This window comes from Python bivittatus, unplaced genomic scaffold (genome assembly GCF_059951505.1).
Source record: "Python bivittatus isolate LINGU-HERP-01145 unplaced genomic scaffold, Pbiv_v1 ctg000480_np1212, whole genome shotgun sequence".
Lineage (NCBI taxonomy): Eukaryota > Metazoa > Chordata > Lepidosauria > Squamata > Pythonidae > Python > Python bivittatus.
In genome coordinates this window covers 104,808,877-104,836,075 of record NW_028277075.1, presented here as the reverse complement: position 1 = coordinate 104,836,075, position 27,199 = coordinate 104,808,877, and the positions used below count along the sequence as shown (strand labels likewise).

Genomic DNA, 27,199 nt, shown 5'->3' with positions numbered 1-27,199 from the left:
TCTGTCCATTCCTGCTGAAAAGTACGATACTCCTCATCTTTTTTTCTTTTAGGCATCTTCTTCAATAAAAGGGTTTCTGCAATTAGCTAGCTGACTGAGATGAGGAGGATACCACCCCAGGTAGTGGTCTGTGGGGCAGGGCAGAGGTAATGAAAGCAGGGTAGCCAATTGCGGGTGTAGCTGGTGGGATGGACCCTTACAGGCCGTCAAGGAGGTTAGGCCCAAGCCGGGGGGTCGATTTTCGGCCACTGGTGGAAAGTGGCACCGTGCCTGAAATATGTCTCGCACCTCGTTGGGGCCACAAACAGGGGGCCAGCCCAAGATGAGGACTCACCCAACAGAGCAGGGGCAGCGGAAGCAGGATGCAAAGCGGTGCACCCGGATCACATTCACGTGGGCCGCCGACGGGAGCTAGGCCGAAGCCGGGGCCTCGATTTGCGGCTGCCTGTGGAGGACGATGCGGCTCCAGGCGCATAGAAGACGTGTTCTAAGCCTTACCCCGTTATTTTTTTTATTAAAGATTTGGCAGCGAGCCAGATGCAGCCATCAAAAGAGCCACATCTGGCTCGCGAGCCATAGGTTCCCGACCCCTGGTGTATTGCATCAAACAGAGAGTACTTTGAAGGTGACTGAAGTTTGAACATGTAAAAATAAATACATGATTTTTTATAAATAAATTCCAAGGGTTTTTGGGTCCCCCCTTGTACACATACACACGGACATACATGCACACACCCACACACCCCGCCACCACCACACTGTTATTCTTGAAAAGGTAGAAAAAGAACCCTTCTGTTCTTAATCCAAAGATGGAAGGGATAGAATATCCTTGAGTCTCCCCACCTCCATGGCTCTCTGAGTAAAGTTCTTGGGGGGAAAGTTTTCTTTTTCTTAAAAAAGTAACGGAGCAGCGAATACATTTTTTCAACAATGCACCTGCCAGGCCAGCTCTATAAGCCATGTACCCACACTGTTATTAAAAAAAAAAAAAAAGTAGTAGTGATACAAAAGGAACCTTTTTGACATGGATTGTTAAGATGGATAGGGGAGAATGAGAAGAATGAGCTATTAGATTAGAGGAGGTGAGGTAGCAAAGGAACAGGCTGGAAAGACCGAGTAGGTGAACAGGAACAGAGGTGGAAAAGCACCAAAGCATCTGGGGCAAAAAGGTTTGTCCTGGGCACCTTGAAATCCAGAAAGGTATTTTATAATGGGGCAAATCAGTGTGGTGGTTCACAAGGAGGGCCTATAGAGTGGTAGTAGATGCTGTGTTTAAAAAAAAAAAAAAAGCAGCATAAAGAATCCTGATGGAATAACAAAATACAACTATCCAAAATATAATTGAGATACATATTAATGCAAAAAAAAATGTTAAATATCTAGCACAATATGGGTGGTGGCATTTTATTTCCCTTCCTTCCTTCCTCCCTCCCTCCCCCTCCCTTCCCTTCCCCTTTTCTATCTTTAGCCCTTTGCCCTTATGACCTTACTTGTAGTAGTATTTTAATTCATAGGCTTTTGAAGACATATACATTGAACAGCGCAAGACCATCAAGACCATACTTGAATATGCAGACAAGGTCTTCACATACATCTTCATTCTGGAAATGCTCTTGAAGTGGGTGGCTTATGGCTTTCAAGTCTATTTCACCAATGCCTGGTGCTGGCTGGATTTCATGATTGTAGACGTAAGTCTTGATTCAGTTTACCTACCTCGATCTCTTAGTCTGAAGCTAACAGTGCAGCAGGTGATCATGTGTGACACCTGAGCTATAACAAAACGGCATCCATTGGTGTCCATAATTTAAGCTTTTAAATAATATTAATAGTTTATTTTAAAAGAGAAATGCTTGAAATCTTGTGAGATTGCCATATTTTGCATGAGCGTTGTGTTCTCACATACTATCTCCTAAGATTTTTTTTGTTTTTGTTTGTTTTTGTTTTTTCGAGTCAATTTTGACTCCTGATGACTGCCTGGACCAGTCCCTGCAGTTTTCTTGGCAAGATTTTGGAAGTGATTTGCTGTAGCCTGATTCCCAAGGCTGAGAGAGAATGACTGGCCCAAGGTCACCCAACTGGCTTTGTGCCCAAAGCAGGACTAGAATTCATGTAGTAGTTCAGGCACCAGGTTTTTAGCCTGGTGCTTTAACCACTACATCAGACTGGCTCTCTTAATCTCCTAAAACTGGGGGTCATTTTTAATTTTATTTTTTAATAATTTTTTGGTTTTGGTTTTGATTTTGTATATGCACATTTGATACTGCCTGGCAGCTGAAAAAGTTGCTGACCCTTTAGAGCATTAATTTACAAAACATACATTGACCAATGAAAAACCACATGTTACTGCATAAAAGAGCGCTGAGCAAAAATACATATTTATATGGTTAAAGTTTTACTTTACAAGATTATAAGTTTATATTATCCTTAAGAAGGCACAAGAGAAGCTACAAATGAAAATGAAAACAGAAGATTGTTAACAGTCTGAAACCTTCTGTTGCATTTATATAGTTGCTAATAGACAAAACCCTGAGCCAGCCCTGCTCTCTCCCCACCTTGTGGGGCAGATGCAAAGGAATCCAAACCAAACAGGTCTTTGTATACCACCTGAACTGCTCTTTGCCTCCCAAGCTAAGCTGTTGCTTTCAGGTGCAATAGAGAAAGGGGCTCATCATCTGTGAGAAAAGAACATTCAGTTGCTAGCTTGGTCACCTTTGCCCAAGGCATCAGAATGTCTTGGCTCAAATCTAGCTCCACAAACGTCTACCGCCATCAGGCTTTCACAGGATTTGAAGCTTGTTGTGAACCAAGTTAGAAGACTGATACAGCCATCCTTGACAACCACTCTCACAGATTTCTCAGTTTCAGGTTATAAGCACAGTTTTGCCATTTACGGATGCCTCCATGGTAATTGTGCAATTACAGCATTATCAACAATCAGCAGCAGTGGTGGGATGGAAGAAGGAACTTCCTTTCTCTGAACTCTTTAATCTTGATGCTGTAGTCCACTCAGTCAAGGGCTTGTGCATGGAACTGGGAAATCTTGCCTATATTTCACTGCCAGAATTTTGGCTATGTTAAAAGAATGGCCTTCTTGCGGTCCCTGTTGAAACTGCAGATCTGAAGTATCTGTGAATACAGTGGATGTTTCAGTGATCTAATTTTGTGCTTCTTGATTTTGCTTCAGGGGTTCCCTGTGGGCTGCACCACTCCTTCCACTTGTGCTGAGGATTCTTTCTCCAGTATTTTATTCTTATTAATTTCTCTTCACTTGTGTAGTCATGCCAACATAGATGCAGCGATCAGAACACTTTTAGATCTAAAACCTCAGTTCTGTGACCAGCAACTGTGGTCTTTTTCTCTTCATTAATAAAAGGTTTCAGTTAATGAGTAGAGTAGGTGAGAAGTTGTATAACTTTTCTACAGACCTTAATTCACTGGGAATGACCTCTGGTCATACAGGACCTATGAAATGACAGTTACTGTAATGTGTAAAAATAGGCTAGTTTACAACATGTGGTGCAATGATCTTGCTAAAAAAGGCTACATTTCTATTGGTATTCTGCCTTGAATTCCACCAAAGTAAAAAACAGAATATAAATAGAGGATGGAAAAACCATTCAGCTCAGATAAATTGACCTGGCAGCCCATCTGGTAATTGAATTCTATTTTCTTTTTTTTAGTTATGGTATTCTGTTTTAAAAAATACCTTTTTTCCCCAGCAATTCTGAAATGACATGATTTTGATATGATAGTGCTTCTTGTTTTTGAGCAGGTTTCCTTAGTAAGTTTAGTTGCCAACGCCTTGAACTATTCTGAACTTGGTCCTATTAAATCACTTCGGACGCTGAGAGCCTTGAGACCTTTAAGAGCCTTATCCCGCTTTGAAGGAATGAGGGTAAGTATGACAAAAGTAATTCGTAATGGGTTGTCCCATAGATAAGGATTCATTGGGGATATCTGTAGAGCAGTGTTTCTCGATCTTGGCTACTTTCAGGCTGGCTGGGGAATTCTGGGAGCTGAAGTCCACACAGCTTAAAGTAGCCAAGGTTGAGAAACACTGCTGTTGAGTATTTGTTGGGGGAGGTTTTCTGCTGTTTGGCTTTTCTACTATTAGAAACATTCCCTGTAACAAGGATAAGGATTTACGAAGAAGACCATCACAACAACAGTCATTCTGGCAAATAATTTTATAGCCAAGTGTATTGTTCTTTTGATGCTATCGTTAGAACCATTTGCAAGACACATTATGCAAAATTGTAACATAAGGAGGTGTAAATTAATCCTGGAACAGATTGCATTGCTTTGTTTATTACCAAACAATCTGTAATTAAAAAAATAAAAAAAAGTGTATAGAAAATTGGTATTTTTTAAACTTATTCAAATGAAATAAAATGTAAGTCCTGACCATCAAGATAGGTAGAAAAATATACCTTAAAATAAATTAGATTAAATTTTATATTACAAAAAGTCTTACATGCAAGATTTGAGGGACTTGTTTTAGTATGAATCATGTTTATTTGTTAAGCAATCATTAAAAATGCTTTATAAGCAACTCTGTTCTGATCCTGACCTTTTACTAACTTTAAATGTTTCTTAATTAGAAACAATTAATTTGGTGAAAAGGCAGGTTACTGCAAAGATAAACTTTTTATTCCAAAAATAGGGAATGTTGACTAAGCAAAATCTTAAAGAATGCAGTAGATGGTAAATGATGAACTCTCTGGACTATAAAAATTAAGGGTCAGAATATAAAATGATGAATTGAGTTTGAGGAAAAGCTGGTGGGAAAGAAATGTCGAAGATAATGCTATGGCACGAATTTATATATTTACTTCAGTTAGATTTAAACTGAAAAGATTCAGAAAGGTGACCAAATGCAGCATAGAAGAGACACCCAACAGTAACAATGTCTCATAATGAAACCAACATGGTGGCCCCCAAAGCCACTGAGGTGGCCTGCCTTCTATTCCGCCTTCTTCTCACAAAGGCAGGACCTTGGACAGATCCACTCTAGACCTGCATTCCTAGGGCAGGCAAAATCATGATGCATGAGACAGTCTCTAATTCAAAGCCAGGCTGGATAGAGCTTTCCAGCTAACAACCAACGCACTGAGCTGGGTTGTTATCTTGTTCAGTGAAAGCTGACTGGCAAGCATTAAAAGTTATTCTATAGTAAAGGGTTTCCTACGCTACCAGTTTGGCTGCCAGATTCCAAATCTGTTGTAGCTTCCAAGTTGTCTTTGAAGGCATCTCCTCTCTTTACAGTAGTTCAACCATGTCAAAAGAGTGTGAATAACCACTACTGAGACTTTCTGGTTGATTTGCATTCGTTTTTATGACTAGAAATATGATTGAGATAGTTCCTTTGATTGTTTGGGCATCTATATGGATTGGTATATATTGTGTGTGTGAGACTGGTATACTTAATGTTAATAGAATAGCTGGATTGAGTTGAAAGGGTGTTCCATGGTAAATTATATTGAAGCTGTTACTGATATTTTATTTGTGCAAAAATCAAAGATAGATAAGTTGCCCATTAAAAAAAGATCCAAAGCCTGTATCAGAACAATGACTTTATGATTAAGTCAGTTCAGAAAGTTATACAAATGTGCAAGAAATCAGAAGATCTTAAGCATAATATTGTTTACTTACATTTATTTCATCATTTTCCAAGCATTTTAAGATTTCATAGTTTACCAAGTTTTACTTTGGAAAAAAAAATACCAGTTTTTCTTCTTAGACTGCAGTCCTTGATATGCCTATTCTATTACCCATCCCACCCCTCTGGCTTTGACCCATGTTCATCTTCCTTTTTGGTTTGTCTTCATAATACCTTATTAGTATACTGCCTTTCACCCCATCTTCATTATCTTGTTCAGAATATGTTGTTGTTGCTGTTAGTAAGCTGAAATCATAGGTACCTGCTACAAACCACAATAACAAAAAACAAACATGTCTCACAGTGCAGATCCCACCATGATTTACATATGCATCAGGACATATGCATCATTTCATCATCCCCACCCCACTTTGTCCTGCCAATGCATATGGCTCAGATAGACTCCTCTTAGACTGCAAAGCTTGCATACTTTCTTGACAAGTCAGTCCAAAGATATCAAATAGAATCCGTTACATATTGTCAATCCCTGAAGTTCCAGAAGCTCTGTTTAAAAAGAAGAAATCTTTTACCTTATAAAATGTTTGCAGAAACATAGTTTTTAAGATTTGTCTGTTTTATATTCCTGAGATTTCCTTTTGTGCTACTGAGAGAGAAGGGCAATTACTTCTTGCCAGTTGCTGCTTTTTGGTGGACCACATCAGAATGTTTGTTATGTTGAATGTTGCCCTGAGAATTGTCCATGGTTAGTTTTATATATTTTAACTTCAGGCAATTTCTGCTTCATTGCTGTAAGTCCTTTTTTTCTTTTCTTTTTTGCAAACTTAGAATAACATTTCATGTACCTGATGTGCATTTGAGTCCAGCTTGTGTTGGGACAAATGTATTAGTCTTTCAAATGTCATAAGACTGTTGGATGTAGACCTACAACCTTTTGCACAATTTTTGTTCCCCTCTCTCCAGGTGGTGGTGAATGCCCTGGTAGGAGCCATACCCTCGATTATGAATGTGCTTCTTGTTTGTCTTATATTCTGGCTAATTTTCAGCATCATGGGTGTAAATCTGTTTGCTGGTACATTCTTTGAATGTGTTAATAAAACAGATGGAATAAGGATTTCACATTTAATCGTTCCATTTAAAAATGTTTGTGAGTCTTTAGACTATGCCAGATGGAGAAATGTTAAAGTCAACTTTGATAATGTTGGAGCTGGATATCTTTCTCTGCTTCAAGTTGTAAGTAACTATCAGTTTGATACTAGTAATTACTTTCCATCTATACTATGAAGTCTATTATTTCATAGGGGAAATGGAAACAAAATGAAGCCATCAGCCAAAACCTATCAATCCATGTCCCTATTTCAAGCAAGCAGTATTTAGCATACAGGAACAACATATCAACAAAACAGTTGTCTTTGGCAGAGTTCTTGCAGTATTTTTGCCTCAACCTCTGTCAGATGAAAGCCATTGGATTGATCCAATCAATAAAATAAGTGACTTGTTTAAAATAGTCATGACTCACCATTTCAGTTCTTCTGTTCTAACATATTTATGCTTCACTCCAACAACATCCTTCTTTAAAAAGGAAACATGTGAAAATGAGCACTGGTCATTAAAATTAAGGATAGTGAAGAACAATATGGAAATTCCACCCAAACAGTGATGAGTGTATTAGCATTTGCATTAGTCACTACTACTGGCCATCTTACTCAGGTATCAGTTATAAGACTTCAGAAATTTACTTGGCTATTAAAATTAGTTCAGGGTTATTTGTAGAGTAGCACAGTTCTTCATTCTGAAGCTTTTCATTTCATTCCAAACAGGTGTTTTCAGTTTGAAGTCTAGGTTGTATCCACTGCTCTGTTGATGGAACAGCATCCGCCATATATAAACACTGATATATTGCTTTTTTATAGGCTACCTTTAAAGGTTGGACGGAAATAATGTACGCTGCTGTTGATTCAACAGGAGTAAGTACATGATGGCAAATCTTCATGTGTTCATAATTACTTTGCTTTCCTTTCAAATTGTATAAAGAAACATTATTGAATTAGTGTTACTGTTTTCTATCTGATCCATAAATAAAGTGGCTAGATGCTTGAATTTGAGCATCTTCCTTGTACTTCAAAGTTTTGGTCTCTAGATGTCAGAAGAAATATAATCTGGAATTTAGAAGGCTTATTCATTAGGACTAAGCAGCAGAAAGTTGACTTTTATCCTGCTCGGAGCAGCACTGACTCCTTAATTCTGCCTCATTGACTTGACTTTTCTTCTTTGCTTCTCTCTTTTGGTAAGAGCAACAGGATCTTCAGAGTAATTATTTGTCAGACACCCAGATCTGTATAGAGGATTGTTGCTTTTCTCCAAATTTATTCTCTCCATGAGCCTCACTAATAGCCAAGAATATTAACCCAAGATCATCTCTCATTCCTCCTTGCAAAGAGAGTTTTGAGTAATTGTCATCCATGTCCCTCATTTCTCTTCGCAGCTGTAATAACAGTGAGAAAGTATATGGTATATTTGATGAACTTTTCCTCACAAAGCAGCCATTTTGTTTTCTTCAGCAACTGTTTGGGACTTAGTTTGATCATCCTCCAACTCATCCAAAATGAGTTCTCAATCTTCTTATCTCCAGTATTTACTACTAAAGAGAATAATATTAAGGAAGCTAACAATGGACTCTTCCATTATTGCAGCAGTGAACCCCACACTGCTTCATTTATAGGATATCCAATGGTAATATAGAGTTATGTTCAGAAGGATCCCAGGTGGACCTCATTAGGTATTGGTTTGCTGCTTCTAATGTCACCGTGTCTTATAAAGTTGGAAGGTATTTTTCTCACAGCCCTCATGGGAAATTAATGAAGGGGATGGATTTCAAGGTATATTGATATATTCTATATATTCTATGCAGTGTTTCATTATTACTTCATGGTGGTATTTAGCAAATTTTAAGCATACAAATTCTTCATCATTCCTGAAAACTCTTTGGTTAATATTTTGCCATGCTTCCTTATTTTATAGATGGAAAAGCAACCCCAGTATGAGCATAACCTGTATATGTATCTTTATTTTGTTGGCTTCATTATATTTGGTTCATTCTTCACCTTGAATCTTTTCATTGGTGTCATCATTGATAATTTCAACCAACAAAAAAAAAAGATAAGTATTCAAATAATTAGTTTTCACTTCATGTAGTGATTGTTATAATTAAATGGCTAGAATGTCATTTTAGTTGTCTTTACTGAATTAGTTTAATTACTTCCTAATACAGTGATAATGTCTCACTCAAATTAGTAACTATATATTATATTTTAGCAATTGTTTGCTATACATAAAAATGTGTGCAAATATTGTATTTGCAGACTCACTCAGTCCTACAACATTGAGAAGGCTCTACAGTAAACATAGCATAATTGCTGTAATGGAAGAATCATTACTCACCGTTATCTGTTGCTACTTATTTAATTTATCTTTTGTAGCTAACATTTTAGAATATTAAATGGGAAAAATACAATATTCTAGTGAATCTTTTTCACAAGTATTTGTAATGAAATCAAAAAATTATTCTACCTTAGGGACAAGTGGGAATCTAGGACAAGTACTTTTCAAGATTTTTAGAGAGCTCCATTTCTCTCATCTTCCTTACTCTTTTACATACAGTCCATTAAATGACTAAAAGAACTCAAGAGTCTGACTACTATTTTTAAAATATTCATTTTTTAAAATTCTTAACTGTATTTTGGAATATAGCCCTCTTATTCAACAAAATAAGATGCCTTAAGATTTATACAAAATCCTCAGATGAAAGTAGTTTTACAATAGTAGCTTAACAATATAATCGTAAATCATACCATAACAGATTAAGATAAATCAACAACTAAAGATCCCAATGTTGAATTTGCTTGCTACACGGCAGCTGGATCCTAATGCTTTCATCAAGCCAACTACTACATATAGCAGTCCTTATCCAGTTGACATTGCCAGCAAATACTCCATCAACATATATTGGATTTTTGGCCCCCAGATAATCATTTTCTATGAGTATGCATTGAATTATATGTGCCATTTTAATTCCATTACATCAGTTTGGAAACATTTTTTGGAGCTCATTGCTATCCATTATTATTCTATCTACTCTGAATAATGTACCATTAAAGTACCTTTTGCCAGTTCTGTATTCTATCCTATCTCTAGAACATTTTATGAATACATTAAAACCACTTGTTGCAATACAAATTCTTGAAAAATTCTACTGTTCCACATTCCTTCATTTTGAGAATCTTTTATAACTTTGTTTTAACTGGTTACTAGTAGTTCATGAGAAGACTTCCCTTTTTATCCTGTGACCACTTAGTTGACTCAGGAAATTGTTGACTGATTTCTAAAAAGTCTTTTTTAACTGTACAGCTTTGTCCTTGTCGGAGTAAAAGTATGGTTGTAACCATTTTTTTTTTTACTTCTTTACTTAGGAGGTCAAGATATTTTTATGACAGAAGAACAGAAAAAATATTATAATGCCATGAAAAAATTGGGATCCAAAAAACCACAGAAACCTATACCCAGGCCATCAGTAAGAATGCATACTATTTATTTAACTGGGTAAAACAAATACATAGAAGCAAATACTTTGTTTAATTGAAAACATGCATCCTTTTATCAGTAACTGGAAAAAATAACTTACTAAAACAATAGCTTCCACACCTTCAAGAAATAATAACACATTCTTTTTTCCTTTTTTAGAATGAAATACAAGGCTTTGTTTTTGATTTTGTAAGTAGACAAGCCTTTGACATCGGCATCATGGTTCTTATCTGCCTGAACATGGTCACTATGATGGTAGAAACAGCTGACCAAGACTCTTCTGTAGAAGAGATTTTATATTGGATTAATTTGATTTTCGTTGTCATTTTTACTGGCGAGTGTCTCCTGAAATTGATTGCACTCCGTTACTATTATTTCACTATTGGTTGGAATATATTCGATTTTGTGGTTGTCATATTCTCCATTGTAGGTAAGAAACTTTTGAAGTCTAAGTAAAATCAGATTAAATTTCCTTTTCAATATTCTGGACAATTACTAAGCACTGATAAGATATCCTGTATTCTTAGCTTCATATTTTACAAAGCCTGTTTGTATAATTAATTTGTATATGATAAACTGTAAAAGCATTATAGTGCTTCAGAGATCAAAGAGAGTACTTTCATGTGATTTCAGGTACATGATACAGACAAAAAAATCTATTCTTAGTGCAAGGCATAGTTAATTGGTGAATTTATTCCTATAGATGATGGATGCTATCAGAGATCGCTTTTATAAAGGAGAAAACAAATGTATTCATTCACTTATATTATGAAGACATGCTGCACTTCAGTCAATACTCATATTCCCAAGAAAGCTCACAAAATTCTAAAAAGAGACTAACTGTAATAAAATGCTAGAATTTTGGGGAGTGTTTTTAAGTATAAAGCAGGATAAAAATATTTAAATAGTTAAGGGGGACAGTATTAAACCAGTGGATAGCTGGTGTGGGTCTTCCGTGCTGTGTGGCCATGTTCTGGAAGTTTTGTGGCCAAGTTCTGGAAGTCTCTCTGTGCCTAGAGAGAACTGCTCCTGTCTGTGCTCCTGCCCTCTGAAGATGCCGGTCACAGATGCTGGCAAAACGTTAGGAAACAAAACTTCCAGAACATGGCCACACAGCACGGAAGACCCACATCAGCCATCGTATTCCGGCTGTGAAAGCCTTCAACAAAACCAGTGGATAATTTATTTTTATTTTTTTATCAAATTTGTCACCGTCCATCTTGTGAAATGACTCTATAAACCAGTGGATAATAACTATAATTTAATATAATTATAATCTTAAAATTATAATTAGAACCTTCCAGTTTTAAACATGTAACCCTTTACCCCAAGATGCTTCTTAAAGACCAAATGCAACTCTCAGTCCCCAGAATTCATGAACCTCTGTGCAAAACTCTGAATAAAAACCAGTTGCATACATTGTATGCTATGCTTAGAATTTTTTTTTTTTACTTTTTGATAGCTCTCCTATTACTAAAAAAGTTTTATTTTCTGTGCACAGGATACATTGACTTGGCATCTTATTCTTGCTCTCTCAGACTCATATGATTTAGAAAAGGGGGATAGACCCAATTCCCATTAAAAGCAGTCACAAGGCTGTCGTTTCACCCTCTCCTTCCACTGTCACTCCTGATTTAAAGTTACAATAATATATAATAAATGTATGAAAATATAATTTTAACTTGCAAATCTTTTATAGGTATGTGCCTGTCACAGATCATTGAGAAATTCTTTGTATCCCCCACCTTGTTTCGAGTGGTCCGACTTGCCAGGATAGGTCGAGTCCTGCGTCTAATCAAGGGGGCAAAAGGGATCCGCACCCTACTTTTTGCCTTGATGATGTCTCTTCCGGCCTTGTTTAACATTGGTCTCCTCCTTTTCCTGGTCATGTTCATCTACGCTATCTTTGGAATGTCCCAGTTTGCCTATGTTAAAAAGGAAGGTGGGATTGACGACATGTTCAACTTTGAAACTTTCGCTAACAGCATGATCTGCCTCTTTCAAATTACCACCTCTGCTGGCTGGAATAGTCTGCTGTTACCCATTCTCAACAAGGAGCCAGACTGTGACCCTAAAAAAGTTCACCCAGGAAGTTCAGTTGAAGGAGACTGTGGCAATCCTTCTGTTGGGATCTTCTTCTTTGTCAGCTACATTATCATCTCATTTTTAGTTGTAGTAAATATGTACATTGCTGTCATTCTGGAGAACTTCAGCGTTGCTACAGAAGAAAGTGCTGAACCATTAGGTGAAGATGACTTTGAGATGTTCTATGAGGTCTGGGAAAAATTTGATCCAGATGCAACACAGTTTATAGAATACATCAAACTCTTTGATTTTGCAGCCTCGCTGGATCCTCCTCTGCTAATACCCAAACCAAACCATTTTCAGCTTATCGCAATGGATCTGCCCATGGTGAGTGGTGACAGAATTCACTGTCTTGATATCTTATTTGCCTTTACAAAGCGTGTTTTGGGTGAGAGTGATGAAATGGACGCCCTCCGTGTGCAAATGGAAGATCGGTTTATGGCTGCCAACCCCTCAAAAGTCTCCTATGAACCAATTACAACTACCCTGAAGCGGAAACTGCAGGAGCAATCAGCTAAGGTAATTCAGAGAGCTTTTAGGCATTATCGGCTGAGGAAACCAGTGTGCAATCCATCATACTTATATGTGGATGGTGATGTTTTTTCTTCCAAAACTGAAATGACTCTAGATAAATTAAGTTTGAGCTTGGCTCTGGAAAAGACAGAAAGAAGCTCCTCCACAACATCACCGCCTTCCTATGATAGTGTAACAAAACCAGACAAATATGAACAAGAAAAGTCAGAAAAAGAAGAAAAAGGGAAAGATGACAAGGATCATAAAAAGAAAATCTGAAACAGACTTGTAATTCTATCTACACCAAATTGTTTACATCATCAGAAAAGTAATACTGATACTAACAGGAATCATGCTGAACGTTTATGCCAAACTGACCATTTCTACTATATCAACATAATATATTCATGCATTCAAGGTACTTGCAATTTTATTGTTGACTGGGTAGTATGGTACAGACTTATGAGGACAAGGACAATTCTTCTTACCAGCTTGCACAGATGAAGAGGATTCACAAAATTACCATAGGCTGTCAGAATGCATTAGTACTTGTGTGTGTGTGTGTATGTGTGTGTGTTAACAATGACCAAAAAATATTCCCTTGCTGCACTAATTGTATCCAATGTGTACATCTCAATTGCCATTTCCATCATGTTTGACAAATTTGTTAGTGCAGTTGTATTTCTGTTCACAGATCATTGTTTGTGATTATGTCCAGCAATGGAATTAACTGCTCTTTCACAGATATGTTTATATACACACATATATATTTAACTTTATTACTTATAATAATGATATGATAGTTGGGGACCTTAACCATTGTAGACATGGCACTGTTTAGACATTTAGCAGACAGTGAATTCCAAAGATGATGAGATCAAGTATGTTGAGCAGACAAGTAAAAAGTGGTTCAATAACATAGTAATGTGGTTTCTCCTTAAATGCAACATGGAACTGTTTACTCAAATTGCACAAGGCTTAAAACTCATGTCAGAGTTTATAGGCTTATCCAAAGTTATCCATAAGGTCCTTCAGATCTGCAAATTTCACCCTGAAAAAAAATTATTGTTCAGCTAAATTTACTAAAAACTGTGCACTCAGCCTGCCAGAAAATAAATGAGGGGAATCAAAATAAGAGATTTGGCTTCCAGTCAAAATTCAGTGAAAAGAAAAGCTTAAGAGAATTGTAAGCAACTGACAGATGTTCAGACCTTTAACTCATATGATTGGAAGGAGCCAGGAGTAGATTGAAGGCAAGATAGAAGCCCAGCTGCTAAGCTAAGAGTGAGGACAGTGAATGGGTGGCCAGCTGGAGAGAAGGCACATACCTCCCTTGAAAAGAAAAGGGTATCCCCACGTGATTCATATAGGTAGTGGGAATTTCAGGACTCTGGGGGAGAACATTTTCAGCATTATCCATGAAGCTGGGCGGGCTTTCTTTGGCTGTTGAGCATTCTTTTGTGCAGGTTGGGAGGGTCTGTTAGGCAGAGGTAGTACAGGTATGTGGCTTCCTGCCATAGGCAGGGGCAGGAGTTCCAGCCCCATCACTGTGCAAGGTCAGCCAGCAGCTTAACCTACCAATCTGCTTCATTGGCTGCTTCTGACTTCAGGCTTTGTTGGCAGTTTGTCACTGTTCAGGCCATTGGCTATTGTAAATTAGCTGAAATCTGCTCAGCCTGCTTGAAGAGGTGAGCTGGGACGCTTCTTTAAGAGTCGAGGCTGCTGTCTGGCATAACTTGAGTGCTAAATGGGACTTTCCTTTTCAAAACAATTTGAATTAGTTGCTACATGGACTCCAGCAGTTCTGACTATTGCTTTCTCATGCTTTGGCAATTCTTCCAGCTCTTCAAATTCTACAGTTTTTAGTTTTCAGTTTATGTATGCACATACAAACATTCATATTGTAGAAGAGGAATGTATTCTGAGCTAATACTTCCTTAGGAAAAAAAAATCCTGGATCAAGGATACATGTGAGATATGGTACATAAGAATGCAAAAGCCACATGGATTTTACATTCTCACATGTATTCTCCTGTAAGTACTTCTACGTGGAAGAAATAACATTATTAAATAATGTTATTTAATAATCCAAAATAAAATGTACATATTCTAAAATTCAGTGCTATAGTATACACTGTATATACTGCCATGGGTATTATCCCAGAAACTTCCTATAAATACAGTTGATGGTAAGACCGGCTCTAATAACTATATCATTCATTCTTTCTTAAAATTTTGTGACAAACAGGGTCCAGCACCATAAAAACTTACTTATAATGGAGTTTTATGAGCTATCCCAAGTCTCCAGCAGACTAGGTACCCTTCTGGAATTTATTTGGCCAGTTAGTTTATTCTGATTTTCACACATGTACAGATAATGGATTTGCACGAAGGCATGCTCTACTTCCTAGCTCATGCATGATGGAAAAATTAGCAAGTAACAAAGAACAAGAGTCATAACTTGTCCAGGTTTCAGGGTTGCATAATTTCATATTTTACCTATTCATGCTGTCTAATACAAGAGTTTCTATACAGTCTACAACGTGTAGGTAAACTGAATAGAATAATATGGTGGCTTTTCTTCCTGTACTTTTATTGTAATCATTCACATCTGAACCAGTGAATTTCACAATTCATTTGCTAAACAGGGTTGCCTGTTTAATTGGGTTTTAATTGTTTTTACTTTTTAATTAATTAATTAATTAATTAATTTTTTAAGCCACCCAGAGTCTTCTGGAGTGGGCAGCCATAACAAATCTAATAAATTAAGTGAACTAAGATAATTATATGCTTGACTTACTTAAATATGCCACTTCTTTCTTCTTCCAAAGTAGCTCTAGAGATATTGGATATGATCAAAGGTTGAACTTAGAGCCTAGCTCTCAAAAGATTATTGAATCATCATCATCATCATTTGAAAGAGAATTGTTCACATCTAGGATTGTAAAGGTTTTGGGTTAACTACTTAAATATTTTACAGATTAAAAATGCCCACTCAGTAGTGTATTTATGTGTATGTCTAGAAAAATTGCAGATATCAGGTGTTGTCTTAGAAAAGGTATTCCACTTACTTTCTCACATAGAAGTGGATGTCTTTCAGATGTCTTTCTTCCCATGACCCATGCAGAAGCTTTCTAAAAATGAGCACTTTTTAAACTGGAAACTACTGTTTTACTTCTGTGCAGAACTGATGAATTATACAATTGTTGAATACTCATTAGTTGACTAAATCAGATGATGGTCTTTCCTATACTCCTTCCACTTTTGTCACCTTGGCTTATAGGGGAAATCCTAAATTAATTGAACATGCTATGCTTGGAAATGGGGTTAATGTGTGTGATTTAGTAAAGTTCCACAATTTATTCTGGTTAGAGCGGTATAGATTTTATTTGCAAGAGCTAGATCTGTTGGTGCAGAATACATTTAACCCTCAGATACGTTTGTTTCTTCTGATTCATTGTTTTTGTAGTCAAATCGGGGAAGTCGTGTCTGAAGCTGAAAGAAACTAATTGTAGAGATATTCTTCTTTTATATTTGATGCTGCTTATAACCACTGTATAATTTTTACTAATTGATTATATGATGTGAAACATTACTAACAAGATGTACTATGAACATCGTAATTGGTTTAAAATATAAATTTATAAAACTTTTTATAAAAGCATATTTTATATTATTTTTAAATCACTTTGATTTATCAGCTTTCAGTTGATATGGGTTACTTATTTATTTATTTAAACCGGTATTTTATAATACAGCATTTTAACACAGAAGCCGGGGGGGGGCGGGAGGGAGAGGACAATTGGGTTGCTATGCAAACATGTTTTGTTTCTAGGAGTTTCAGTTAGAAAAGGTGAACAAATCTGAATGTGAAAGAATTGCACGTGTATGGAGACAGTGTGTGATTTGGCTGTGAAAGGAGTGAGCTTTGTGACAATGATTTACTGAATGGTTTGTTCTCATACTACTTGCACTGACATTTGGGTCTTAACATTCAGTAACTATTACATCTGTTGCAGTATTCATCTTGATCTGTACTGCATTAGATACACTGTAACTATAACTTGGTGCCCAGAGTCTGATTGTGTGTCCTCTTTCTGTAAGAACCAAGTAGCAAAATGAAAACCAATGTATCTGGGCACCTTTGTTTTGTCTGTTTCTTACAGAGGGAAGAAGTAAACCTATTCTTTTACTTTGGCTATTGACTAGTAATATATATTGATGAATTGCATGTAGAAGAATATTTTAGCATAAATAACTATAAACTACATTACTAACAAGCCAAAAGAATAAAGCTAATAATTTTTAACATACGGATGGATTCATTTTGTGCTTCTTTTACTTTAAAATGTTGTGTGCATTTGTTTTGGGGGAGGGGAGGGAGTGTTAAATAGTGAAACCCACCAAAATAAGATCCAGTTGGTTACCAGTAGGGCCCAGCTACATCAGTAGATACTAAAGATTCACACTTCTTGAACAGCAGCAGGATATAAATCTTTTTTGTGGCCATGAGTGGCAGCAATTTGCCAAGGGCTGATCTTTTCTCCTTCTGTCTGCCTCTTGCAGACTTCCCAGAGCTACTGGAAGACAGGAAGCTGGCTTATACAGAAGGGTGCCAGGCTATGCATCACCTAGGCTAGTAATGTTGACATGCAGAGCAGTTGTCCAGGGTTTCAACAGGGGTTATTCCCAGATGGCAAGGATTGGGCCTGGACTTCTGAAGGCAGCAGCATTGTGAGAACATAGAATACTGGCCTTTATCGAGCTTTGGTATGATGCAACTTACGTTTCTTGTGATCATCCCACTTCCCTTCCTGACCCATAGTTATTTCTCTTCTTTCACACTACACTACTTCCCACATTCTCTTGACTTGATTGTGGCCCCTCTAGCCCTATTGTATGCTTCTCAAGCTTCAGAGAATAACAGAAAAAGGCAAGAATCAAGGATTGTTTGATTTATAAAGCCACCCATCTCACACAGTGACTCTGGGCGGCATACAAGAATTACATCCCTTTCTAAATGGTGTGTCTGTATGCTTGCCCTAGTTTCCACGCTCTTAGTTGTTCGTTTCAATCTACCAGTTGCTTTAGTAAACCAGATATTATGCTTTTTAGGCTTATGGCTTAGCATGTTGTGTCAACCCAACTAATTGTGGTTTATTCAGTGCATGTATGAAATCCAGACTTTGGAAAAATATGCTTGCTGGAATATCTGAAAACTACAGTGCCGACAATAGCACCAGTTTGAAGAGAAGTGGTATATGCATTAGTCGTAACGCAGAGACTATTGCTCACATGTAAAACCAACTGTGTTCATGGTTTACTATCCCATTGTGTCAATGTTCACCTTGCTAGTACAAACCTTTTCACTTGTAATGTCTGTATCAGTATGGAACAAATAATTCCAACTTCTCAAACTATCACACAGAAACCACCTTAATCCAGATACTAAGCTAAATTTTTAAAGGCAAAGTAACATCAAGGCAAGTTAATGTAGCAATACTGCAGATCTTGTATTCTTTCTCTAGAGAGGATTGACCAGCTCCCGCTGTGCTTGGTTTCTGGTGAGCAATAAAGACATCCTTATTTTCTTAAGAGGTTGAAGCTTATTTGCCCTTTTTGTTCCTTTGGAAGGTTTGATTTGGAACATTCCTAATTTTTTGGTGTTTATTTTTCATATTTTTATATGCCGTATCTGTGGTCTTGTAGCTCCAAGGTGATCTTTATAAATTCTTTAAGATTCCCAGGAAAAGTCAATTCTCATCTTTTCCCATGAAGAGTAAATTTTCCTGAATTCAACTATTGTCCTACTTGTCCTGATATTATCAAGGATTTTTGCTCTGATCTGGTGTATGAGGCTTTTAACTAGATTTTTAGAGAGCGATGATCTCATGTATCACCTCTGGAATCTTTATGTACAATTAATGTTCTCAATGACTGACTTCAAACCCTTCATGTAAATTGGCCACCAAAGAATCCATTTAATTGATTTGCCTGCTTTTCCTTTGGATTTGCTGCTAGATAGAATGTTGCTAGATAAATAATCATCCTGAATTTTCTACTTTCCTGTTCAAGAATACATCTCCCTCCTCACTAACCATCCTGTCTGTTCCAATTGTTCTCTTGCTGAGTCCATGCTCTTGGCTAAAGGAAATAAACTGCAGTCCATATAATGGAAGCAAAATAAAACAATATACTTTGGGATAAAATTATGAAGCTTGGCATATTTGGACACCGAACCATTATATAGCTCCCACCAACTAAAATTTATCTCAGAAGACAGGAATGCCAAATGTGTCCTTCTACCTTTTAATCCAGAAGTCCAGGTGAACATTCTTATAAATGCCACAAATAATGCTGAATGTGATTTTTGGCAAGGCCTTTACTCCAAGATGAAAAATAGAATGCACTTCTATACCAGTTACACAAGTTAATTGTGACTCATGGAAGGTAATCAATTTGATAGCTATGCTGCCAGCTCATCAAGCTGATGATCTATTAAAAGATCATTTTTTTCTTATGTTTAAGGACAAAACAGTCCTGTGTCCAAATATCTCCGTCCTTATATTGCTTACCCTTTTCTCATCTCAGCATCATTTGGAACATTATTTCATTCTTTAGATGTATTCTTCCTTTTTATCTTGACACTATGGCACTGCTTCACATAAATCAACATATATTCCTGCCCTTCCAAGGCCCACCATCCCATGCGAAGTCATCAATCGCTTTATCTTGTCTATCCATGTGATTTTCTGGTAAAACATTGAAGTGGATTCCCATTGCCTTCTCCTGTGCTGTATGAATTGATACCTTTGCCATTGTCCCTAAAGTGATCCTCTTCCTCCAGCATCTTCCTATATTGCTCCTGTTCAATATAAGTACAGTGGTACCTCAGGTCATGAACGCTTCTGTTCATGACCAATTCGGGTCACGAACAGCACCGTTCACAAAATTTTGCTTCCATTCATGTACGCCGGATCGGATGACAAACAGGATCCGTGGCCATTTTCCCTCCCGTGACACATGGTCGTGGCTTCCTGTAGGGAGGGGGACTCTCCCTCCAAGCAATAACCGCTTCCCCACCTGCCTTCCTGTCCTCCACGCCAGAAGTCGCGTCAAGCAAGGTTAGCGTTCTCTCTCTTCGTACTGTATTTTGTGTCATATTTTTGTGGTTTAAAAAAAAAAAATACATATGGTTCAGAACGGATTAACCGTAATTACATTGAACCTTATGGGAAAATTTGATTCGGGTTGCAACCAAAATCGGTTGGCGACCAAATTCGGAGGGGTCAGAACGGATTAACCGTATTTACATTGAACCTTATGGGAAAATTTGATTCGGGTCGCGACCAATTTGGGTCGCGACCAGAGTCGCAGAACGAATTAAGTTCGTGAACCGAGGTACCACTGTATCTGCTTACTTTAGCTGGGCAGCTGGAACAATCTTCACACCTTGGGTGACCCTGCTGGGAATATATACTCTTGACATACTCTCCCAGCATTCATTACTCATCCCTTCCAGGAAGACACATACACACGCGCCATGAGGAGGCAGCATAGCAGGACTTGAGGGGGGCGCGAATCACTTATATGTATACGTGGATGTATGTGTGTAATAAAGGTGTGCACCCCTTCAAAGGCATGAATGTTAACTCCTGCAATTCTTTAAAGCAGCCACAATTTTTGCTGGGGCTCTGCAGAGGACAGCCTGTGTGTATGTGTGTGTAAAAACCTGGCCTCACAACCAATATGGGGAATCTTGTTTCTGTTCAGACATTAGTTTATACTGTTCATACAATCTTAAAGAAAAGTAAACTAACTGATTTCAAAACATAAGGACGATTCCATGAATGCAAAATATTTGCTATTGTTATTCTGCACACTTAGCAAGTTTTCTATTTTTAGCCCAGATGCATGATTTGTTCAACAATCTGAACTCTACAGCTTTGCTAATACAATAAAATTAGCTTCAACCTGCATCAGTCTCTTTTAGTAGTTCAGATATATTACTTATCCCAGGGCATAACTGTCACTAATTTCAGGATGCAAGAAGCAAAACTTGCTGACGTCGGTCTGTTGCTCAACATCCAAGCCTGATTTTTTTCAACAGCACACGGTCTTGAAGGAAATCTGCATATAAGGAGGGGGACAAGAGGGATGGTTTGCTTTTTCGAGATTCTGGAAAAATTCCTTCTTTTGGGGGTTCATTCAAGAACAAAGGACCAGGTTGCATAAAGAGCTTTGTTTTATTAGCTGGCATGAAAAGCACGCGTTTTTTCCATGCATCGATGCAAGAACCGACCGCAATGTGCTAAAATGGCAGCAGTTTGGGAGGTTATATGCCAGTGGAGGGAAATGCCAGATAAAAATAGCCGAATACCTCTAAAAGCCAACCACCAAGGACTTGGACGTCTTGGCTGCTGTGTCCTTTCAGGATGACTCATTTACTTTCACTGGAGAACGCATCCAAAACGAAGTACCTGGCTCTGAAATACATTAGGGAAAATCTCCCTGCAGGAAAGGCTGCAGGGCAAGAATGCATAATGGCTGGAGACCTCTGCATTATTAACCGCCCTTTCAGGAGAGCGGGAGGCGGCGCAGAGCTGCCCTTCCTCGCTCCCGCTTTTGCTCAGCGACGCCTCCTGACTTACGCGCGCTTCCCTCTCCTCACCCGCCTCCACTTCTCTCTCAGACCCACCGCTTCGGAAGAGGCTCGGCTCGGTAACGCGGCACGGTTTCCCTCCTTGGAGGCTTTGCCGGGGGGAGGAGGAGGGATGACACTGCAGAGTCACCGAAGCCAAGCAATTTGCGGCACTCTCTTGTCCCGGGGTGGGGAGGGGGTGGGAGGCCTTCGGTTCTCGGCGGTTCCTGCTGCATGAGCAGGAATGGACCCAAGGAGGGAAGACGCCCCCGTCTGCCGCGAAGTCAGAGCCGCTGAAGAATGGCTCCCTTTTACTCCGTCCTTAGCGGTTGATGGCTGCAAGCTTGATCTGCAGAAATCAAGGAACGTGTGGAAGCTAGCCTTCATTCACGGTCGCTACGTTATATTTGTAGATATGGATACATAGGTATTCCACTTTAATAGCCACCTTGACTTAAAGATAGGCCATTATAGTATAATGGTATAGTATAAATCCTGGGAAAATACGTTTTTTAATGAGAGTGGATAAGGTTTGTGTGGAAAGTTTCAAGCAGCAACCATAGATATCCAAAGTCTACAAAGTCAAATCTTGTATCATTATTTTACTTTTATTAATGTGCCACGACGATTATTTCCCCTCTTCCTCACTGATAACTAAGGTATATTACAGCACTAAATATTTTACAAATGTAGAGGTGTTCTGGCTGATCCATGGCTATTTTTGGATTTTTCCAGCCAAGGATTACCTGGCCCTAAAGCTACATTTCTAATACATGCTGACTGAGGATCAAGCCCCACTGAACACAGCAGAATTTGCTTCCAAGTTTTGTTTTTAGTTTAAAATAATTCTGCCTCACCTCCAGGTAAAATTTGAGGCAGATGAGAGAGAAGAGACATAAACTTCAATTCTATCTATAGAATTACCCTCTGAAAATAACAAAACATTTATAAGGGTTTTTTAATCGTTTCTTTTAATAAAATATGTTAAATCATTCTTTTCTTTTCTTTCTGGCGGGGATACGAACATACTGATGAAAAGGTATGATGAAAAGTTCAAATGTGAGAGAGCTTTAGTTTTTATAGCACACGCGCACATGCACATCCTCAGCCTCTCCTTTCAGTATGGCTCAGAACCCAGTTTCTGGCAGCAACTGGTTCAATGTGCATATTGTACTAAATCATGATTTATTTTAACTATGGTTTGTTGAAGAAATTACAGTGGCTGGACTCACATAGTTTTAAAATATCTTTCCTTAACAATTATTGTTTTTTTAACCAATACATCAAACTGGAATTGGGGCCTAGATTCTAATACCAGTGTGTGAGATTTGTGCAAACCATAGTTAGGAGGCAGTGGTAAACTATAGCTAGCTGTCAGATAGGAATTTACTAGTTCAGATTAGGGAATAAAAATTGCAGTGGTATGGAGCATATTATATCTGAACTGGTCCAATGAACTGAAATTGAAAAATGTGCAAAAAAATAACCACACATATCTCTTTGAAATGATTTACGTAAAAAAAAATTAAAACAAATACTTTAATAAAAATCTATTCAAGGAAAATGAAGTAGCACCATTCTAACTCTGAGGGCTGAACATGGCAATGGGTGGGGGGTTGAAGGCTGCATAGGGGAAGAGACTCATATATGAATGTGCGTAACATGTGCACCACACATAAAACTTCTAGCTAGCTATCTTCATTTAGCTGAGATGGTGAAGAGCAAAAGTTAATTTTCCCCTCATCTGTGCTTCCTCCAGTTGTCAGTGTCTTATCTACTGCTGTTTTTCATGAAGGGGGGGGGGTGCTACAAGACCCGCTACAAGACCCAGTATTCTCACCATGAGCACCGCTGAGCACCAGACAGTTCTATCCTAAGCAAGCTTTGTATCATCAGCCTTGTAGGAGGAAGCTGACATCATAGAGGTTGTTCAGTAGTAGTTGAATTGGGCTTCTATTCTTCACTAAGCCCACATGTAGCTTGTTTGGTTTGGGTCCTGTTCATTGCATGAACCTAGCCATTGTGCTTTGTAAACTGCAATTCATGTATTTGCATGTGTTGTGAACCCATTTGAGTTTTATTCACTTAGCCATAGCTAAGCACAATGTGGGAAGCCAGCTGCAGAGCTAGGCACTCCAGCTTTTATACCAGGCCCTTGAAGAAAAAGGTTCTCCTAGAAAGTTGAAGCCAGATTCATTTCCCTGCCCATCTGTTCACCTTGTTGCAGAGCCCATGAGAATTCCCTTTCATCCTGACAGCATCTTTGTCAGTCAGGCAGACAGGCAGTAGAGATGGACTGGGAAAAGGTTGGTGGGATCCTGAAGAAGGTGATACCACATCTATCCAGGATTTCAAAGGTAAAATATTGTAAACTCATTAAGATAGCTAAGTTGCTGAATTTCTGAAAGCAGACTGTTACATTTGGATTTGTGGATATGTACTAAGCTATCCAAAGGGCCTTATGTTACAGTTCACATTGGTACATCCTTTTTGAGGCCCCAACTTTGTGCAGTGTTGTGATGTACCATTAGAAAACTGGGAATTGTTTTTATGTAATGAAAAGTGAAGGACCCATCATTTGGTCTGTGGGGCATGGAGAAAGGAGGCTTACTCTTTTCTGCCCTGCCCGGCCCCTATGAAAATCAGCCTTCCCAGTGGGCCATTTGCTTAAGTGAAAAACAAAGTAGCAGTTCCCTTTGCCATCAAAGACTTTTTCTTTTGTCAGAAATCTAATGAGACTTTCCAATAGAATTGTGGCTGGAAAAGAACCACCTGCCTATGATTAAATTCATAAAATACTTGTATAGTTACACATTTAGCATTGTGAGTTGCTTGACCCAAAAGAGCTTACCTATAGATGACATAATGCAGGGGCTTTCACCAGGAATCGGGTGAAATCAATGGTGCTGATGGCTAAGATGTTACCTTATTAATCCATAAAGTGTTTTCTTTCAGTTTAAGGATTAAAACAATCACTATCTACCTGCTAAAGTAGGCAGAGAGATTCTCCATTACCAGTTGGATCTTTGCCCTGTTTCCCATAAATGCCAAATAAATTGGAGTGCTTATTGTCACCTCCCTTTCCAATAAATGATGGCAAAATTAAAGCAACAATTTGGGGAGATACCAAAAAAAGGAAGCTGATGCAGTTTAGAAATTCCTGTTGGTCCATTTGCTTTTAACATAAACTGAGAGACTGCCCAACACAGCAGAACAAATGTCATGTTGAACTCATGATAATTTTTGTAAAGTAGTGCAAAATGATATTTATATCATCTGCAATCCTGGGGTCAGCTAGATCAATATCAACAATGGGGAGCATATGTTTTTCCCCTTTATCTTGGTATGCAGTTCTTTGGAGCATTTTCTTTTTCAAAGTGTGTGTGTGGGGGGGGGTGTTAAATGTTCTAGGAGAGAGGAGTTTGGAAATTCACTATTTGGCATACACTGATAAAGATCTGATCAAGTTCTGTACATTTCAGATGCACAGAATCATATTATTAGAAGTTGGGTATTGGATAAAATGACCCCTCAACTCATATGGCAATAAATCATAAACAATGGTTTCTATTTATGCCAAACCATAAATAATCCATCATCATATACTGTATGGTTGGCATAATATACAATTTAGTGCAGTTTATTCTATGAATCAAGTTTAAACAAAACATAGCTGATGCTGGTGGTTGACATCTCACATAATATAAAGTCTGAAAGTACATCTCCCCCTGCTCACCTTTACAGTCCAAGAAACTAGGGAGGGTCCTGTCTGAGATTTTGCCATGCCCCCATTCTTTCTGTGGACTCAGCTGCCTATTATCTGATAATTGCCTAGTCTGCAGCTCTTCCCCCTGTCTCCCAAGGTCATTCCCACATACCATTACATCTCCAGGTTCAGTGCATCTCCTTGATCAAATTCCCCAACCAACAAAAAAAGTCCTAAAATGGTCCTCACCATTTACCACTACATCATTGCCACTTGTCTCTCCATATGGTCCTTGGAGGCTGAAAAAAAATTAAGAGAAAAATGCAAACTCAGCTACAAAAAGGTTGCCCTCCCTTGAAAGAGAACCCATTTCTCCTGTTGCCATATAAGTCCTGGGGCACCTGCACTCCTCGACTGTGCCAGCATTTTAAATTGCTTCTGGCAACCTTTCCCTCTGTGCAAAGTCACTCATGTGCAGAAGCTTGACACATAGTTCAGGATATTTTGAGTGGAAGAGTTGTGGTCTCTCGTCAACTTGGGCAAATGATTCTGGTGGAGGTAAAGCTTAACTGTACTTTTCAAAGTGGAGTCCAGAGTTGTTCATCTGTGATGATTTGAGATTATTCAGCATCATTAAATATACATGAAGCTAAGTGCTAGGAAGTTGCAAATTACTGCATGACACAATGGCTGAAACATTTCCAGGGACACCTCACATTAAAAAAAAAAAAAAAATCAAAGTGCAAGCAAACTGAACTTATCTGCAGTACTATATTTTGATTTTCTATTTTGCTGACTGTTAAATGAAATTGGCTCAGGCTTTGGCTTGTTTTTCATCTGTTAGAATTTCCCACAAATGAATGCTTCCACACCCTCTGTGATTCTGCATCCAATAAAAGATATGTGATGAAGTCTCACTGTAAGTGTAGGACACTGGTATACAGGATGTTTCTAAGCACGTGTTTAGCTAAGCAAGCTAAGTTCAGAAGTCCTTTCACACAAAAATCGTCCCCTGATATCTGATTTCTCCCAGCTTTCTTTTTCAGCAACCCGATTTGTGGGATGAGAAAGCTTTTTAGTTGTTGTCATTGGTAGAAATGCTTATCAAAAGGTACATCTTAATTTTTTAAGATTTTGGAAGTGGTTTGCCCTTCCTCTTCCTTCAGGCTGAGAGAGAGGGACTAGCCCAGGGTCACCCAGCTGGTGTTGTGCCTAACACAGGACTAGAACTCACCATCTCCTGGTTTCTAGCCTGGTGCCTTCTAGCCATCAAACTGGCTCTCTGCATCTTAATTTACCTTCTGTCTATTACTGGCGTACAGGACCCAGTCCAAGGGCCACAGCTGAAAAGTCATTTCCATCTCCAGATTCTTCTAGAAGGGAGGGAATGGACTACATGTTCACTTTCTCAACTTTGCACAGCCTTCCTGTTTCTATTACTGCAACAGGGAAATCATTATTTTGCTATTTAGCTTTCCGTCTTACCTGTATGAAAAAGAGAACAGGGGAATGCATTATTCCCTTTGATCAACAGCACTGAAAGATGTTAGGATGAAAGGGACTTCTAGTTGGCTCTGCAACCAGGTGAACAGATGAGCAGGAAAATGAATCTGGCTTCCCCAGCTACCTAGCCCTTCATCTGCCCTGTCTGCTTTGATTATGTTGTTAATAATGATATATTGTTTAATATAGAACTAAGTGTAGGCATGGAGTTTTACAAAGAGCTGGTATAAGAGGTTGATAACTCCACTGGGCTTACAGTCTAAAAGAGATGCACAGAAATAACTGAGGAAATGGGGGGGGGGCATGTAGGCAGTGAAGGAATATATGGTTATTTCAATTGTACATCCTACCTACAATACAATATAGAGTGATGTCCCTTGGATTTCAGGGAGTGCAAGCACCTTCAAAATCAAAACAAATTAGGTTATTTATTACCAGACCAACTTGGTGTTTTCTGATGCAAGTGTTGAATTTAATTGAAATATTTGAACTAGTTAAATTAAACAAAAAGTTTTATTTTAGATTCCAGTGTTCACAAAAGACATTAAATACA

The 27,199-nt window shown here is 38.2% G+C and overlaps 1 protein-coding gene across 3 annotated transcripts in view; it reads left to right on the top strand.

The window, feature by feature from the left end:
* Nucleotides 1-17,110, top strand: part of LOC103056496 (sodium channel protein type 2 subunit alpha-like) — a 57,077-nt gene extending 39,967 nt beyond the window's left edge. For 2 of the 3 annotated variants that reach the window (XM_088146695.1, XM_088146693.1), the window contains 8 exons: nt 1,515-1,688; nt 3,773-3,895; nt 6,581-6,850; nt 7,531-7,584; nt 8,639-8,780; nt 10,087-10,187; nt 10,358-10,628; nt 11,898-17,110. In XM_088146695.1, coding sequence (XP_088002821.1) covers nt 1,515-1,688; nt 3,773-3,895; nt 6,581-6,850; nt 7,531-7,584; nt 8,639-8,780; nt 10,087-10,187; nt 10,358-10,628; nt 11,898-13,075 — 2,313 coding nt within the window. In that variant the 3' untranslated portion in view covers nt 13,076-17,110. Of the gene's footprint in view, nt 1-1,514; nt 1,689-3,772; nt 3,896-6,580; nt 6,851-7,530; nt 7,585-8,638; nt 8,781-10,082; nt 10,188-10,357; nt 10,629-11,897 lie in introns of all 3 variants that reach the window. The other variant, XM_088146694.1, reaches the window with a different exon arrangement.
* Nucleotides 17,111-27,199: the final 10,089 nt, after the last annotated feature.